Source organism: Triticum aestivum, chromosome 1B (assembly GCF_018294505.1).
Source record: "Triticum aestivum cultivar Chinese Spring chromosome 1B, IWGSC CS RefSeq v2.1, whole genome shotgun sequence".
Classification (NCBI taxonomy): Eukaryota; Viridiplantae; Streptophyta; class Magnoliopsida; order Poales; family Poaceae; genus Triticum; species Triticum aestivum.
The window spans coordinates 592,180,580-592,200,613 of NC_057795.1; the positions used below are offsets into that span (position 1 = coordinate 592,180,580).

Here is a 20,034-nt window from a genome sequence, read left to right on the forward strand (position 1 = left end):
TATTCTCCTTGAGCTAAAGTCACACAGACCTCGCCCAATCACTCGTGGTAAGTCTTCGGATGACTTGGAAACCTTCACAGACTCGGTCACTCGGCGATCCACAATTCCTCTTGGATTCTCTAGACCTTGACGCCTAACCCTCTGGAAGAAGCACAGTCTTCAAAGGTAACAAGCGTCAGATCCATGCAGGATCAATCTCTTCAGTGATGCTCAATCACTTTGGGTTTGAAAGTGTTTGGGTTTGTGTTTTTCTCACTTGATGATTTTCGTTCAAAGTCCTCGGAGGATGGGTTGCTCTCAAATGACAAGTGTCAGTTTCTCTTGGAGCAGCCAACCAACTAGTGGTTGTGCGGCTATATATAGCCTAGGGAGTAGCCCGACATGATAAGACATAAATGCCCTTTAGTGATATGACTATTAGGTGGGTAGATATTTTGGGACAGCTGGTGCGTAGCACAACAATGGTCGGAATTTTGACTCTCAAATTCCTCAGGACTATCATGGTCCTCACTGTGTAGGCAATCCGCACTAGCGAATTCCTAACTCCTCAGTCAGAACAAATTCCTCAGCAACCAGAAGAACTTCGTCTCTGTTACTGAAGAAATTGACTGAACTGTATGAGATTTCCAATGGCTTCACTCGAAGGGTTTGGTAGGTGTAGGATTTTGAGTTGAGCATCACATGGAAATTTTTCTTTAGTATTTCCTCGACCCCCTTTAACAGTACGGTGTTTCCTATGACTCAAGAAAGAGAAAAAGAAACTACGAAAACAAAAGTCTTCATGCTTCATGTTCCTCGAATGAATTCCAAGTCTTCAAGGTCACACCAATTTCTTCACTTTCAAAGTCTTCAGAAAGTCTTCAGAAATCCAAAGTCTTCAGTTGAAGAACTTCATTTTTAGGGGTCGACTTTATCTGTAATTATCAAACTCCTCATAGACTTATAGACCTGTGTACACTTACAAACGCATCAGTCCCTTAACATATAAGTCTTCAATACACCAAAATCACTAAGGGGCACTAGATGCACTTACACATAGATGTGTCTCTCACGGAAGCAAAAATGTGGCTCCACAATAAGTAAACGTGTGCGTCTTGCGAAAAAAAAAGTTTGTTTTCTTTTTCAAGAGGCACTCGCGGAAGCAAGTAGTTCATCACGGAAGAAAGAACTCACAGAGCTGGGATCGGTAACTAATAGTACTATTAAGTAATACTAACATATAGAAATATATTTCTAGAAATAGAAACAAACTAATATATATATAGATAATCGAAATCGAAAAGAACTGTCTTTTCTGTATACTTTCCTTGTTCTATTGCAAATGGATCGGATCTTCATGCCTCCATTAGAAGTAAATCTGTGTCTCTCACTAAAGAAGAAAAAATGAGTTCTTTTCCTTTTCTGAGAGGCACAACTCTAAGCAAATCTCTGCCTCTACGAGAAGTAACTTTGTGCCTCTTACAGAAAAGAAAAGAAATACATGTTTTGTCCTTTTACGAGAGGCACAACTGTGCCTGTCGCAGAAGCAAATCCGTGCTTCACGAGAAGTAAATTTGTGTCTCTCTTGAGAAAAACATGTTTCTTTTTTTCATTTTTCGAGAGGTCGCCAAGCAAATCTGTGCTTCCATGAGAAGTAAATCTATGTCTCTCGCGAAAAAAACCGGTTCACGAAAAAAATCTTTTCCAATTTTTTTCCAAAACCTAAGGAAAACTAGGGAGAAGCCGAAAGGCAAAAAAAATCATCTAAAAGCCAAAAACACATACATAAAAATAAAATAATAAATTTTAGAGGGAGAGCCTAGCAAGCGACACGTGACAACAGTTGAGAGCGTGCCGAGTGGCGCGCTCCCAACCCACCAAAATTAATTGCTCGGAGCTCCTATATGCCGCTTGGTGCGGCAGCTAGCGCTCCTTCCCACAGGACGCCCCCTCAACTAGGCCCACCCATTAGTAGTTCACATAACAAAAAAAATCTAAAAACCAAGAGAGTGGGCAAGGGGGATTGAACATGCAACCTGCGGCTTAATATGTCGCTTGTGCGGCAGCTAGCACTCCTTCACACTGGGGGCCCCCTCGATTGGGCCAGCCCATTAGCAGTTCGCACAAACAGAAAGACAAAAAAACAAGAGAGCGAGGAGATCGAACGTGCCTAACCAATTGACCTGATAAGGGGTGTTGGTTAATAGGCAGCGTGGAGCTTTAAGAACTATCAGCAATGTGGAGATGAGAAATTTTTTGAAACTTCAAAACACATTTTTTTGCAAAAGTGATTTTTTTAAATGCAAAGACTTCCAAAATTGTGAATAATGAAAAAAACTCAAACAGTTTTTGTAAACACAAACATTTTTTGAAAAATCTCCAATATATTTCGACACTTTGAAAATTCGAATATTTGAAGAAATTTCAAAAAACAGCAAAAAAATTTGTAAATTTGAGAACGTGAACATTTTTGGAAGTTAGAAATCACGAACACTTTTGGATCTATGAATTTTTTTAATACAGGAACGTTTTTCAAATTCAGAACAAAATTTGAAAATGCAAACTTTTTTTGAGATTATTGAACAAAATTTCAAGATGCAAACATTTTTTTAAAAAGTGAACATTTTATATAATACGTGATTCTTTCTTGAAAACAGGATTTTTTTAAACAACTGAACAAAATTTGAAAATGCAAACAAGTTTTGGAAATGGAAACAATTTTTGAATATGTGAACAGTTCTTAAACACGGTGACATTTTCCAAAACTCCCACATAAATTTGAAAACGTCAACAAAATTTTATAAACACAAGCATACTTTTAATATATGAATAGTTTTTGAATTTTATGAACTATTTTCTGAAAACATAATATTTTGTGAAAAACACCTTTGAAAGAATCTGAACATATTCTGAAAGATAAAAGGCGATTTTTTTTAAAAAAAAGTGAAAACGGAAAAGGAAAAGAAAAGTAGAGAAAGAAACAGAAAAAGCAAAAAAAGGAAAATAAAAAAGTAGCTTCAAGTGGTTGATCTTCTCGTGGCGCTGCCGCTCGTTCTCCGAATGCATGTTCACCTCTTATTTGGAGCTACAGAGGACTGTGGGAGATGCCCCCCGACGAATGTCCACTGGCCACTCCGGTGCTCACCATGGGCATTGAGAGAACCCTGGAAACCATTCAAGTACCGCCCACCCCACCGACGCGTGGAGGTCACTGCATGCATGCTTCTGTAAAAAAAAGTAAATAAATAAATAAATAAATCTCACCGCCCACCCCACCGATGCATGCATACATTAGAGCTACTTACAGTTCGCCCTAAAACTATTTTACGGGCAGTTATGCCCTGGCACAGAACAGATCTTGCAAAATTTAACTTAAGATAAGCTACGTTTAACTAAAACATAATTCATCCAGAACACACAAGATCATCTACATTTAACTAAAACATAGATAAAAGGTAGAACTAGCAATGACGCTGGCAGGCTCACGGCTTTACGTTGAGGTAGTACTCTGTCGCCAACCGGTAGAAAATGTTGGCGAGCTCGTACTCCTTCGCCGCCTCGAGCCAGGCAGCGGCGCCATCTTCACTAGCCGCTACCGTATCCTTCGCCGCCTCAAGCTCGATCTCCACCTCGCGGAGCCTCTTGGTGGTTGGACTACGTGCCGCGAAATCTCTCGCTGGAGTTTGGAAAGGGAGGCGGTGGAGAAAGGAGCCGACAGAGAAAATGAAGGATGAGAATCCTAAATCACCTCACGACCGGCAGATGTAGTGGCTGGGTTCGATTTTGCGGGCCACTCGTATATTTTTATGGACCGGACCAAATATACAACATATGTTCGAGCTGCAAAACAAGCAAATACGCTAAATTCGTCGAAAATATCCGAGCCGGTGGCTATAGCGCATCTGCTAGAGTTGCTCTTAGTTGGGAATATAAGAATCCCACCGCCCAGCACCATCGAACAAAAATGCTTGTTGACCAGGAGCCTAATAACAAACCAAGTCGCTACGTGCACCCACTCGTGTACCCAGCCAGATCCCAGACTAATTAACGGCAGCTCCTCATTGGCCAGATTACCCTGAAAAAAAAACTCTAAAAAACAGCAAAAGAAAATCCTAGCTATATATAGTAGCATTACTGTCTAATTCGGGAGCGCATGCAGGAGGTGTCCGAGCTGCCGCTTCTCCCGCCACTTCTCCAGGATATCCAACCCACCTAGAGCTCTATATAATTAAGCAACAACCGTTTCTGTGCTTCAAGTGTTCTTCTCCTGGTCATTCATATCCGCCATCCGACTCAATTCTTATCGAAATTTGGTAAATGCCCAAACGCCGCTCCTTCTCCTCAGATATCAATTTACAATTTTGTTCGGTGTGAAGAAGAAGAGGGGGTTTCTTGTTGCCCAGAAATTGCAGTACCACGAGTACCTTTACTTTTTTTTCTTTCTCCATTGGTTGTTCATTTGGAAGGAAATTCATGATGATTTCCTTGGCTGGGCATCGGGGAATTGTAGGACAATGGCCGAAGGCAAGAAGGACAATCCGAAGCTGAACCAGCGGGTCGTATCATCTCTCTCGAAGCGAACTGTGGCGGCACATTCTTGGCATGATCTCGAGATAGGTAAATACATACACATATCCTAATAATGTCTCGCCTTCCATCAAAATTGTTTTCCCCCGATCAGTGTGAAAAAGTATATTTCTGAACGCTCGTATATAATCTGATGTATGAAATCTCCAAATTCTAGGACCTGAAGCCCCTCAAATCTTCAATGTTGTAAGCATCTTGACATACTCTATTGCCTTGGCACGATGTGTAAATTATACGTAGCAAATAGTTCAGACGCATCATTGTCTTGCACGCATTTAGGTTGTTGAGATCACAAAGGGGAGCAAAGTCAAGTATGAACTTGACAAGAAGACTGGGATGATAAAGGTACACACACATTCCCCACTTTCAGCTTGGCAGTGTATGGCAAGAAAGCTTAAGAAATTTCTTTTCACAATGGAGAGCATTAAAATTAAACTGTTTCTCTAGGTTGACAGGATTTTGTACTCGTCCGTAGTCTACCCACACAACTACGGTTTCGTACCACGGACGCTGTGTGAAGATGGGGATCCACTCGACGTCTTGGTCCTGATGCAGGTGAGTTTTGCACTACTGATGTCAAGTTTATTCCACTCACAAGGTGATGCACATTGTGTCCGAGAATGTTTTACGAGTTCTGACTAACCTACACCTTGATAGGAACCCGTCATTCCTGGTTGCTTTCTTCGAGCTAAGGCTATTGGGCTTATGCCCATGATTGATCAGGCAAGATAGTTTTTTTTAAGAGTTTCATTTATGAATATATCAATCTCACATTATGTCTGCCTGATACCGTGATTACTTTTTGGAACAAAAAGGGTGAGAAAGATGATAAGATCATTGCAGTCTGCGTTGATGATCCCGAGTACCGTCATTTCAATGACCTTAAGGAGCTCTCTCCCCACCGCCTTGCTGAAATCCGTCGCTTCTTCGAAGATTGTACACTCAGTTTCCTCACATATTATCGGATTTTACGTCAACCATAGCGACATAAATGGTTTCCTTAAGTGCTTAAGTTTATTTGCTGTTATGCATCTGCAGACAAGAAGAATGAGAACAAGGAGGTTGCTGTGAATGACTTCTTGCCATCGAACACTGCACAGGTTGCCGTTCAGCACTCAATGTGAGTTGTTTCTGAAATAGCTTTACAGGGTTATCTATCAACAATTAGTTATGCATATGCATTTCAGAGGCATGCCTCCTCCACACTATAATGAGATGCAAACTGACACCATCTACAGTTAAAACATGTTTATGTTACTACATAAGGATGTCTACTGAAGCTAATTTAACATACATTACCTGATTTAAGATAGATTTGTAGTTAAAGCATACTCACTTTGTTTAAATTATTTGATGTTCTAGCTTTGCACAAAGTCAAACTTCTTTACATTTAACGAAGTGTATAAGAAAATATGCTATCTTCAAGATCAAACATATATAGTACAGTACAAAAATATATTTTATGATGAATCTAATGAATGGTGTTGTATATTTTGATATTACAGACTTCGTCAAGCTCTTTCTTTCTTTTGACTTAGAACAAAGTTGCAACTTTAAAATAATTTCGAACAGAGAGAGTACAATATATTATTATTGACCATTCTGCCGCTGTTTCAGGGACCTATACGCAGAATATATCCTGCAGAGTCTGAAGAACTAATCTTAGTTGCAAACTTGCAAGGCTGCAGAAACCACCCACGTGGTCTCGTAAGAGAACAATAATCGACTACATGGCTTTTATTTAAGGCCCATTTTTCCCTATATATTTAAATAATGGAACAATGCTATTCCCATACATATTTTTCTGCAGAACATTGTAATCAAGGACTGATGTTATACTTGTGCATAGTGTTTCATAATATTTGAATCAACACTTGAAACATTTAGTCTTGCCCTGTTGGCCTGAATTTCAAAATAATTATTTGGAAAAGGCGATTACCAATCTTAAAGCAAAGCAGTTAGCACCTTTGTGTGTGTATGACTTTGAAGTGCATGGTGTGTGCTCCGGAGCATGTACTTTATTCATATGTATGTACATGTGAGTACCTCCGAGTCCCGGAGCTGATAGTTATCGGCATCGTCACAAGTGCTGTTAAAATTTCAAACAAGTGTGATTGTTGAGATTAATATACATGCATAAGACCAACTCCAGCAGGGTCGCCATACCATATCGGGCCAATTGGCATAATAACCTCCGAAAAGGCCACTCTAGCAGGTACGCCATCCTCTTCCAGCCAATGGCGCAGATGGCCATGGCATTGGGAAGCGTGTTAGCTAATAGCATCCGCCTCGTGCCAACTTCCCGCAGCCACTGCCGCCATATTTGCATTGGGAGGTGTGTTAGCTAATAGCATCCGCCTCGTGCCAACTTCCCGCAGCCACTACCGCCATATTTTTCAGTCGCCCGCTGCTATAAAATGGTCTCCACTTTCTCACCACCGCCGCCCACAATATACACGGACGTTTTCGAAACGAAGGTAAAAGATTTGCCTCATCGATTAATTAAGTAGAAGAGAGTTGCCCAGTTAATCAACGGAAAACCGGGCAAAAATCGATACAAACCAACCACATGTGGACTACTCACGAAGCATGCAACCCCGTAAAAGCACCAACCTGACAACCATACCCAACACATAACGACCACCAACCCCCACACTGCTACATCGCAAAGAAACCCCTAACGAGAGTAACACAGCCGAAGACCACATGCACCACCAAATCCGCGCTGACAACTCAGACCATAAGGACAACCCAAGGACTGATGACCATCAATCAAGCAGCTGCAGACGCCTTTCTTGTGGCGCCACTCTTCATTCTCTTGCTCCTGAGAGCCTCCTCTACAATCGTGTTGCCAGATCCAGGGTTAGCCGCCTCCAAACGTTTGAGCAAGCTGTGAATCTCTATCTGGAAGAGAATATCATTGATCTTGTCACGCACAGAAACCTGCCCAATGGTCTCGTGCGAGTGAGTGACTGTAACATCGGAATCTTCACGCTCCACAATGGCGAGCAGCTGGCTGGGCTCCAAAGGATCAGGCGCCAACATGTTGACCGCCTCAACATTATTAGTCACAGATACCATCGACACGATGTACTCAGACGCCTCTAGTTGCTCACATGACCTAGGCGAATCCTGCCCCTCAACAGGGTTCACCTGCGAGACGACCTCCACATGCTCCAAAGACTGAGGCGAAGCAGGTCTCACACATAGTTGTTGAAGCTCGGGCATAATCTGCAACACAGGGGCAACGACTACGGCGATGTCCCTCGCTTACAGCGGCAGACATCGACGACAAGTTGTCCCCAACTCAAGGGGAGAGACAACCATAGAGCTCTTCATCCATGTTCTCCATTGAGCCACCAACAATATCAACCTGACTAACAACATCAACCTGACTAGAAGGACGCAACATAGGAGTGGACTGTAGCACAACCGACACAAGAGAGAGCTTGTCCACGGCCATCTCCGCCCGCTCCAGAAAGCTCCCAACACGCATCAACAGTTTGGCTTGAGTTGCTAAAGTGGACTGCAACAACACATCGGTTGGGGGTGTGCCGAGCCAACATCATCAGAAACAATTGACGGCCAGGACCCTCGATGAAGCGCCTTGTAGGGGATCATGGATTTCATCACACCCCCACAAGAAGCTGGAGCTCGACAATGCTCGGTGCTGAGGCGAGACAGTGGTTCAGTGGACATGGCAGCGGCTAGCACAGTGAGGTCGATGTTGTTGGTCAGTCAGCGGAGAACAGGGTTGTGGAGAGAAAGTATGGACGCTCCCGGAAATTACGCTCCCCTACAGGAGGCGATCTCTGGGCGATCGACCGCCGGTGCTCCCTCGCCGCCGCGGGAACCCACTACCCCCCCCCCAACTAAGAGAGAAAGAGAACCTACATCCCTGCTGCACCGCGATCCTAGTGAGGAGGACCCGATGGGTCTCCATGAGATCCGGAAGAAGATGGGAGTAGCGATCCGTTCGCTGGCTCATCGGAAGAGGACGGGGACAGGATCTTCGGCAGGATTGAAGGGATGAAAAGATCCGCAAGAGTTATTGGGACGCGTCCGTGAAGGGATGGAGCGATTTCGCAGATCCATGGAAGGAAACATATCAAGGCCAAAGGCAGCTGACACCGGTATGGATTGGAGCCCGGGGGGCACAATCTGGTAAGTAAAATTACATCCCCGTCGATCAAATCTACTTTGACGATCGCCAGTACCATACGGGCTTGCGAATCCTCGGTTGTTGGGAATGGATCAGATGCAGATGCGAGTTTTGTGGGCGAACTAAGGAAAGCAAAGATTTGCAAGGATATAGCCTCTGAACTGACCCAAAAAGTGGAAATATACAGATAGTGAATCTCAATGATCATGAGGGGAGCAAGTGCAAGGAAACAGTTCTCGATGCCAAGGAAAGTATCAGGGCGAGTGATCCTGAATCAGCCATACGGGTATTCTTTCAGAAACATAGAATTGCTTCCCAAACTGGGGATCCACCTGACAAATTTGCAAGGCCCAAATCAACCATGATTGATCCCTCGCCTTATGCACACCACAGCTGCGGGTACAAAAGCATCTGCATAGGAGGGGAAACCACCACACTGCATCCGCAAGAAATCCACACACTCACATCTGTACACGGCATGGAGAACACCTCTGACTGCAAGATGAAGCAGGCGACCACAGAGAGCAAGCTCGTGGCCATCCCTGCAAACAGCGACGAGTGCAAGGGCAGGAGGATGGAGCAAGGGTCTACCTCGCATGGTGGGAAGAGGGGCAATGCTCTGCCCCCTAGGCCAAAAAACAACGCCGACTAATCGGCGTGGCGCTCCAACGATCGAACTCGATCTGACAAGGGCAAGGGCTGCCATGAGTACCCGCTGACTCGCGGTGGGGTATTTCTTCTCCGTGCTCCCCTTCAGCACGACAAGGTTGTTTGGTGAACTGAAGAGCAAGTGGGGGCTGCGTGGAAGACTCGACTACACACCTCTGCACAACAATCGCTTCATGCTCGAATTCGAGCGTGAGGGCGATTGTCGGCACGTCCTGGAGAACGGCCCATGGACGCACCGTAAGGATGCTTTCCTCATTGTTCCCTTTGATGGGCAGGGCAAGGAGGCGGATGTGCCGGTGAATGCCATGCCAGTCTGGGCTCGCATCTATGATGTACCACAGCTCATGCTGTCGGAAGAGATCGGATGGATGCTGGGCGGCCTCTTGGGGAAAGTTTTGAGGGTAGATACTGATAAGTTTGGGAACATTTCTCTGAGTTTCTTCGTGTAAGAGTTGAACATAATGTAAACACTCCTCTCCTGCGTGAGATCAGTACTAGAGAGTTAGGGGTGGATAAGCACATGGACCTAGAGGTCAAGTATGAGAGAGCTCCACGATTTTGTATGTACTGTGGCCATATAGGTCATGGGGAAAGGGACTACAGGCTGCCGACGGATGATCAAGCAATGACATTCACGGGTGCAATGAGGGCGTCGCCCTATAAATCAAGCAAGAATAAGGGAGGCTTCGTGGCTCCGGATGCTTGCAGCGCCAGGCGATTCTTGAATTTTGGTTCAGAGTTGGACGGGGTGGCATGGACAACCCCGGCCAAGTTAGTCTGGGAGAAGCTAGGTAGAGACAAGAAGGTGATGCATGCCCGATTACAGGAGATGGTAAGGTGCAGGGATATTCCTGATGACGTGCTACTGGATCCGGCTGTACAAGCAGCCATCGTAGCAATCAGCGCGCTCAGAGTGAGCGAGGGGCCAGACCAGAAAGACGTCATGACCCACAAGTATAGGGGATCTATTGTAGTCCTTTTAATAATTAAGAGTGTCGAACCCAACGAGGAGCAGAAGGAAATGACAAGCGGTTTTCAGTAAGGTATTCTCCGCAAGCACTGAAATTGTAGGTAACAGATAGTTTTGTGATAAGATAAATTGTAACGGGTAACAAGCAATGCAAGTAAATAAAGTGCAGCAAGGTGGCCCAATCCTTTTTTTAGCAAAGGACAAGCCTGGACAATATCTTATAATGAGAAAAGCGTTTCCGAAGACACATGGGAATTATCATCAAGCTAGTTTTCATCACGCTCATATGATTCGCGTTCGGTACTTTGATAATTTGATATATGGGTGGACTGGTGCTTGGGTACTGCCCTTACTTGGACAAGCATCCCACTTATGATTAACCCCTATTGCAAGCATCCATAACTACAAAAGAAGTATTAAGGTAAGCCTAACCATAGCATGAAACATATGGATCCAAATCAGCCCCTTACGAAGCAACGCATAAACTAGGGTTTAAGCTTCTGTCACTCTAGCAACCCATCATCTACTTATTACTTCCCAATGTCTTCCTCTAGTCCCAAATAATGGTGAAGTTTCATGTAGTCGATGTTCACATGACACCACCAGAGGAGAGACAACATACATCTCATCAAAATATCGAACGAATACCAAATTCACATGACTACTAATAGCAAAACTTCACCCATGTCCTCAGGAACAAAAGTAACTACTCACAAATCATATTCATGTTCATAATCAGAGGAGTATTAATATGCATTAAGGATTTGAACATATGATCATCCACCAAATAAACCAATTAGCATCAACTACAAGGAGTAATCAACAATACTAGCAACCCACAGGTACCAATTTGTGGTTTTGATACAAGATTGGATACAAGAGATGAACTAGGGTTTTGAGAGGAGATGGTGCTGGTGAAGATGTTGATGGAGATTGACCCCCTCCCGATGAGAGGATCGTTGGTGATGATTTCCCCCTCCCGGAGGGAAGTTTCCCCGGCAGAACAGCTCCACCGGAGCCCTAGATTGGTTCCGCCAAGGTTCCGCCTCGTGGCGGCGGAGTTTCGTCCAGTAAGCTTGCTTATGATTTTTTCAGGGTAAAAGCCTTCATATAGTAGAATATGGGCACCGGAGGGCCACCAGGGGGCCTAGGAGACAGGGGGCGTTCCCCCACCCTCCTGGCCAGGGTGTGGGCCCCCTCTGGTGTTTTCTTCGCTCAATAATTCTTATTAATTCCAAAAGTGACTTCCGTGGAGTTTCAGGATTTTTGGAGCTGTGCAGAATAGGTTTCCAATATTTGCTCCTTTTACAGCCAGAATTCCAGCTGCCGGTATTCCCCCTCTTCATGGTAAACCTTGTAAAATAAGAGAGAATAGCCATAAGTATTGAGACATAATGTGTAATAACAGCCCATAATGCAATAAATATTGATCGTGGAGGTGGGGTGGACTGGAAATATATCAAGGAGAATGAAGAGCACTATCCTGGTGTGTATGACAGCTTCAATGCTTGTGGGGTGGATGACTTTGTTGGGCAGAAGCTCACAAAGTGGAATGATGAGCTTATAATGCAGTTCTACTCCACAACCCACTTCTACCCAGATGGAAGGATTATCTGGAAGTCTGAAGGTACAAGGTACCAATCAACTATTGAAGAATGGGCTAATCTGATCAATGCACCTAACGAGAAAGAGGATGACTTGGATGTCTATGCCAAGAAGAAGAAGGATCACAACTCTATGGCACATATGTACAAGGAGATCCCAGATGCTGCTATTGAAACACACAAGTTTGGATCAGTACATTACTTTCTGTCAGGATTGCCAACCATCAACTGGATCCCGAGGAACACTCTTTTGCCAAAGTCTGGAGATCACAAGATGATCAGAGGCCATGCCATCAACCTACTTCACATATTTGATGTGCCTCAAAAGTTCAAGGCCATGAGCCTCATAGTAGAAACTATCAAGAGGACTGCTGTAGATCAGAAGAGAAGTTGTGGATATGCCCCACAGATCCAGGAGCTGATCAACTCCAAGATGGGCACAGGCACATACCTCTTGGACAAGGAACACATGCCCATCTATCCAGATTTTGAGGACAACACAGTGGTAATGGATGAAGATGAACCATCTTCTGTGCAAGCACAAGCAAAGAAGGAGAAGGCAAGGATTGAAAAGGCTGCAAAGATGCCAACCATTGATGAGGCATCTCAGTACTTCTTGAAGAGCAAGCAAGATCATCTTGGCTACTTGATTGCCTCCACTCTGAGGATTGAGAAGGGATTGGCCACCCTAACTCAAAACCAGGAGAGTCTGGAGAGGATCATGGAGAAGAAGTTCTATGACTTGGATGTGAAGGTCACTGAGATATAGTCAGTTGTTGAGCAACTTCAGGATGACATGCAGGAGAGGAAGGGCAAGACTACTACTAATGCTTTTGCCAGAGTGCCCAGAGCCCAGAGATCAGCTGCAGTGCATGTTCCAGACACTAGAGCAACTTCATCTGCACCAGCTATAGCTTTAGTGCCACCAACTCTAGCACCTACTCCACGAGCTCCATCTACATCAACTGATGTGTTCGTCCTTGGAGTCTTATCTACACCACCACCTGAAGACCAAGCCTGAGAGTCGATTTAGTACTATGCATTTTCTATGAACTTTTTGGTAACTTGTTACCAAAGGGGAGAAAAATGTATAGATCATAGGCTTCGAGAGAGAGTGTTGCTTTTGTTCTCTCTTGTTTTGGTGGTTGAATTTTTTTTGCTTGCTTGAGATACTTTATGTCTGTGAGATACTTGGATGATCATGTGTTTGATCATATGCTACCTTAATGCTTGTTGGATGACATTATCCTTTTATCTTTATATGATCATTCACTTTGCTTGGTGATGAGTGCATGTATTTAATTATTATCATTTTGAGCGCTCTACCAAGATGCATGTGACATGGAAGAGTAACTCATGATCCTAACTCTTTGTGCATTTGCAGTCCAAAGCAAATCTAAAACTATGCAATTTAGGGGGAGCTCTTACATTTCACATACTTCTCAAAGCGACAATGTTTTTCAATCTTACTATCATTTTTCGAAGCTCTGATCTATATGTTGTCATCAATTACCAAAAAGGGGGAGATTGAAAGTGCAACTAACCCTAGGTGGTTTTGGTAATTCCTAACAGCATATAGCTCATTGAGCTAATGCTATTTCAAGATGAATATTTCAGGAAAGCTCAATGAATGTCATGGCATGGATGAGAAAAGTGGATCCCTCAAAATGCTAAGGACAAAAGGATTGGCTCAAGCTCAAAGCTCAAGACTCTACATTTATATTTTAGTGATCCAAGATCACATTGAGTCTATAGGAAAAGCCAATACTATCAAGGAGGGATGAGGTGTTGCTTAATGGCTTACTTGCTCAAAATGCTTAGTGATATGCTCCAAAGCCCTCAACTACTTTCTCACATCCACATATGACCTAACTCGGCCCCACCGATTCTTTCTATCCGGCGCCACCGAGTTCAGATGTCATAGCCACTGCCACAAACCTTAGGCAAATCGGTCTCACCGATAGGGATCTCGGTCTCACCGAGATGGGATTGTAATCTCTCTGTTTCCCTTCATAACATTTCGGTACCACCGAGATGAGCGATCGGTCCCACCGAGATTGCAATGTAAACTCTTTGTTTCCTTTTCATAACATTTCGGTCTCACCGAAATGAGCGAACCGGTCCCACCGAGTTTACCTGACCAACTCTCTGGTTAGCTTATTACCAAAATTGGTCCCACCGAGTTTGTGTAATCGGTCTCACCGAGATTACGTTATGCCCTAACCCTAACCATATCGGTGTTGGGGAACGTTGCATAAAATAAAAAATTTCCTACGTTCACCAAGATCCATCTATGAGTTCATCTAGCAACGAGAGAAGGGGAGTGCATCTACATACCCTTGTAGATCGCGAGCGGAAGCGTTCAAGAGAAAGGGGTTGAGGGAGTCGTACTCGTCGTGATCCAAATCACCGGAGATCCTAGCGCCGAATGGACGGCACCTCCGCGTTCAACACATGTACGGTCAGCATGACGTCTCCTCCTTCTTGATCCAGCAAGGGGGAAGGAGAGGTTGATGAAGATCCAGCAGCACGACGGCGTGGTGGTGGATGCAGCAGAGTTCCGGCAGGGCTTCGCCAAGCGACTACGGGAGGAGGAGGTGTAGCAAGGGGGGAGGGAGGCGCCAGGACTTTAGGGTGCGGCTTCCCTCCCCTCCCCCCTCCTTTATATAGGCCCCCTGGGGGGCGCCGGCCCTGGAGATGAGATCTCCCGAGGGGGGCGGCGACCAAGGGGGGTGGAGTGCCCCCCAAGGCAAGTGGAGGCGCCCCCACCCTAGGGTTTCCAACCCTAGGCGCAGGGGGGGCCAAGGGGGGGCGCACCAGCCCACAAGGGGCTGGTCCCCTCCCCACTTCAGCCCACGGGGCCCTCCGGGATAGTTGGCCCCACCCGGTGGACCCCCGGGACCCTTCCGGTGGTCCCGGTACAATACCGGTGACCCCCGAAACTCTCCCAATGGCCGAAACTACACTTCCTATATATAATTCTTTACCTCCGGACCATTCCGGAACTCCTCGTGACGTCCGGGATCTCATCCGGGACTCCGAACAACTTTCGGTTTGCTGCATACTCATATCCCTACAACCCTACCGTCACCGAACCTTAAGTGTGTAGACCCTACGGGTTCGGGAGACACGTAGACATGATCGAGATGGCTCTCCGGTCAATAACCAACAACGGGATCTGGATACCCATGTTAGCTCCCACATGCTCCTCGATGATCTCATCGGATGAACCACGATGTCGAGGATTCAAGCAACCCCGTATTCAATTCCCTTTGTCAATCGGTATTTTACTTGCCCGAGATTCGATCGTCGGTATCCCAATACCTTGTTCAATCTCGTTACCGGCAAGTCACTTTACTCGTACCGTAATGCATGATCCCGTGACCAGACACTTGGTCACTTTGAGCTCATTATGATGATGCACTACCGAGTGGGCCCAGAGATACCTCTCCGTCATACGGAGTGACAAATCCCAGTCTCGATCCGTGTTAACCCAACAGACACTTTCGGAGATACATGTAGTGCACCTTTATAGTCACCCAGTTACGTTGTGACGTTTGGTACACCCAAAGCACTCCTACGGTATCCGGGAGTTACATGATCTCATGGTCTAAGGAGAAGATACTTGACATTGGAAAAGCTCTAGCAAATGAACTACATGATCTTGTGCTATGCTTAGGATTGGGTCTTGTCCATCACATCATTCTCCTAATTATGTGATCCCGTTATCAACGACATCTAATGTCCATAGTCAGGAAACCATGACTGTTTGTTGATCAATGAGTTAGTCAACTAGAGGCTCACTAGGGACATATTATGGTCTATGTATTCACACGTGTATTACGATTTCCGGATAATACAATTATAGCATGAATAAAGACAATTATCATGAATAAGGAAATACAATAATAATCCTTTTATTATTGTCTCTAGGGCATATTTCCAACAGTCTCCCACTTGCACTAGAGTCAATAATCTAGTTACATTGTGATGAATCGAACACCCATAGAGTTCTGGTGTTGATCATGTTTTGCTCGCGGAAGAGGTTTAGTCAACGGATCTGCGACATTCAAATCCGTATGTACTTTGCAAATATCTATGTCTCCATCTTGAACATTTTCATGGATGGAGTTGAAACAACGCTTGATGTGCCTGGTCTTCTTGTGAAGCCTGGGCTCCTTGGCAAGGGAATAGCTCCAGTGTTGTCACAGAAGAGAGTGATTGGCCCCGAAGCATTGGGTATGACTCCTAGGTCGGTGATGAACTCCTTCATCCATATTGCTTCATGCGCTGCCTCCGAGGCTGCCATGTACTCCGCTTCACATGTAGATCCTGCCACGACGCTCTGCTTGCAACTGTACCAGCTTACTGCTCCATGATTCAACATATACACATATCCGGTTTGTGACTTAGAGTCATCCAGATCTGTGTCGAAGCTAGCATCGACGTAACCCTTTACGACGAGCTCTTCGTCACCTCCATAAACGAGAAACATGTCCTTTGTCCTTTTCAGGTACTTCAGGATATTCTTGACCGCTGTCTAGTGTTCTTTGCCGGGATTACTTTGGTACCTTCCTACCAAACTTACGGCAAGGTTTACATCAGGTCTGGTGCACAGCATGGCATACATAATAGATCCTATGGCTGAGGCATAGGGAATGACACTCATCTCTTATTTATCTTCTGCCGTGGTCGGGCATTGAGCCGAGCTCAACTTCACACCTTGCAATACAGGCAAGAACCCTTTCTTGGACTGATCCATTTTGAACTTCTTAAATATCTTATCAAGGTATGTGCTTTGTGAAAGACCTATGAGGCATCTCGATCTATCCCTATAGATCTTGATGCCTAATATGTAAGCAGCTTCTCCAAGGTCCTTCATTGAAAAACACTTATTCAAGTAGGCCTTAATGCTGTCCAAAAGTTCTATATCATTTCCCATCAAAAGTATGTCATCTACATATAATACGAGAAATGCTACAGAGCTCCCACTCACTTTCTTGTAAACGCAGGCTTCTCCATAAATCTGCATAAACCCAAACGCTTTGATCATCTCATTAAAGCGAATGTTCCAACTCCGAGATGCTTGCACCAGCCCATAAATGGATCGCTGGAGCTTGCATACCTTGTTAGCATTCTTAGGATCGACAAAACCCTCCGGCTGCATCATATACAGTTCTTCCTTAAGATGTCCGTTAAGGAATGCCGTTTTGACGTCCATCTGCCATATCTCATAATCATAGTATGCGGCAATTGCTAACATGATTCGGACGGACTTCAGCTACGCTACAGGAGAGAAAGTCTCATCGTAGTCAACCCCTTGAACTTGCCGATAACCCTTAGCGACAAGTCGAGCTTTATAGATGGTAACATTACCATCCACGTCCGTCTTCTTCTTAAAGATCCATTTGTTTTCTATCGCTCGCCGATCATCGGGCAAGTCTATCAAAGTCCATACTTTGTTTTCATACATGGATTCTATCTCGGATTGCATGGCTTCAAGCCATTTGTTGGAATCTGGGCCCGCCATCGCTTCTTCATAGTTCGAAGGTTCACCGTTGTCTAACAACATGATTTCCAGGACAGGGTTGCCATACCACTCTGGTGTGGAACGTGTCCTTGTGAACCTACGAAGTTCAGTAGCAACTTGATCCGAAGTACCTTGATCATCATCATTAATTTCCTCTCCAGTCGGTGTAGGCACCGCAGGAACATTTTCCTGAGCTGCACTACTTTCCGGTTCAAGAGGTAGTACTTCATCGAGTTCTACTTTCCTCCCACTTACTCCTTTCGAGAGAAACTCTTTTTCCAGAAAGGATCCATTCTTGGCAACAAAGATCTTGCCCTCGGATCTTAAGTAGAAGGTATACCCAATGGTTTCCTTAGGGTATCCTATGAAGACGCATTTTTCCGACTTGGGTTCGAGCTTTTCAGGTTGAAGTTTCTTGACATAAGCATCGCATCCCCAAACTTTTAGAAACGACATCTTAGGTTTCTTCCCAAACCATAATTCATACGGTGTCATCTCAACAGATTTAGATGGATCCCTATTTAAAGTGAATGTTGCTGTCTCTAGAGCGTATCCCCAAAATGATAGTGGTAAATCGGTAAGAGACATCATAGATCACACCATATCCAATAGAGTGCGATTACGACATTCGGACACACCGTTACGCCGAGGTGTTCCAGGCGGCGTGAGTTGTGGAATGATTCCACATTTCCTTAAGTGCGTACCAAATTCGTGACTTAAATATTCTCCTCCATGATCTAATTGTAAGAACTTTATCTTTCGGTCACGTTGATTCTCTACCTCATTCTGAAATTCCTTGAACTTTTCGAAGGTCTCAGACTTGTGTTTCATCAAGTGGACATACCCATATCTACTCAAGTCATCAGTGAGAGTGAGAACATAACGATATCCTCCGCGAGTGTCAATGCTCATTGGACCACACACATCAGTATGTATGATTTCCAATAAGTTGGTTGCTCGCTCCATTGTTTCAGAGAACGGAGTCTTGGTCATTTTGCCCATGAGGCATGGTTCGCATGTGTCAAATGATTCATAATCGAGAGACTCTAAAAGTCCATCAGCATGGAGCTTCTTCATGCGCTTGACACTAATGTGACCAAGGCGGCAGTACCACAAGTATGTGGGACTATCGTTATCAACTTTACATCTTTTGGTATTCACACTATGAATATGTGTAACATTACGTTCGAGATTCATTAAGAATAAACCATTGACCATCGGGGCATGACCATAAAACATATCTCTCATATAAATAGAACAACCATTATTCTTGGATTTAAATGAGTAGCCATCTCATATTAAACGAGATCCAGATACAATGTTCATGCTCAAACTTGGCACTAAATAACAATTATTGAGGTTTAAAACTAATCCCGTAGGTAAATGTAGAGGCAGCATGCTGACGGCGATCACATCGACCTTGGAACCATTCCCGACGCGCATCGTCACCTCGTCCTTCGTCAGTCTCCGCTTATTCCGCAGCTCCTGCTGTGAGTTACAAATATGAGCAACGGCACCGGTATCAAATACCCAGGAGTTACTACGAGTACTGGTAAGGTACACATCAATTACATGTATATCACATATACCTTTAGTGTTGCCGGCCTTCTTGTCCGCTAAGTATTTGGGGCAGTTCCGCTTCCAGTGACCCTTCCCTTTGCAATAAAAGCACTCAGTCTCAGGCTTGGGTCCATTCTTTGACTTCTTCCCGGCAACTGGCTTACCGGGTGCGGCAGCATCCTTGCCGTCCTTCTTGAAGTTCTTCTTACCCTTGCCCTTCTTGAACTTGGTGGTTTTATTGACAATCAACACTTGATGTTCTTTCTTGATTTCTACCTCTGCTGACTTTAGCATTGAAAATACTTCAGGAATAGTTTTCACCATCCCCTGCATATTGTAGTTCATCACAAAGCTCTTGTAGCTCGGTGGGAGCGAGTGAAGGATTCTGTCAATGACCGCCTCGTCCGGGAGGTTGATGTCGAGCTGGGACAGGCGGTTGTGCAACCCAGACATTTTGAGTATGTGCTCACTGACAGACCTATTTTCCTCCATCTTACAACTATAGAACTTGTCGGAGTTCATATCTCTCGACCCGGGCATGAGCTTGGAAAACCATTTTCAGCTCCTCGAACATCTCATATGCTCCGTGTTGCTCAAAATGCTTTTGGAGCCCCGGTTCTAAGCTGTAAAGCATGCCGCACTGAACGAGGGAGTAATCATCAGCACGTGACTGCCAAGCGTTCATAACGTCTTGGTTCTCTGGGATGGGTGCATCACCTAGCGGTCCTTCTAGGACATATGCTTTCTTGGCAGCTATGAGGATGATCCTCAGGTTCTGGACCCAGTCCGTATAGTTGTTGCCATCATCTTTCAGCTTGGTTTTCTCTAGGAACGCGTTGAAGTTCATGTTGACATGAGCATTGGCCATTTGATCTACAAGACATATTTGCAAAGGCTTTAGACTAAGTTCATGATAATTAAGTTCATCTAATCAAATTATTTAATGAACTCCCACTCAGATTTGACATCCCTC

At 44.7% G+C, this 20,034-nt stretch overlaps 1 protein-coding gene across 1 annotated transcript; it reads left to right on the plus strand.

Annotated features, from left to right (window-relative positions):
• The first annotated feature begins 4,162 nt into the window (after positions 1-4,162).
• Positions 4,163-6,544, plus strand: LOC123096460 (soluble inorganic pyrophosphatase 1). The gene is made up of 9 exons (XM_044518205.1): positions 4,163-4,292; positions 4,490-4,596; positions 4,724-4,752; positions 4,846-4,911; positions 5,014-5,121; positions 5,224-5,289; positions 5,382-5,502; positions 5,605-5,686; positions 6,184-6,544. Exons 2-9 carry the CDS (start codon positions 4,494-4,496, stop codon positions 6,224-6,226), a joined length of 618 nt encoding a protein of 205 aa, XP_044374140.1. The 5' UTR covers positions 4,163-4,292; positions 4,490-4,493; the 3' UTR covers positions 6,227-6,544.
• Positions 6,545-20,034: the final 13,490 nt, after the last annotated feature.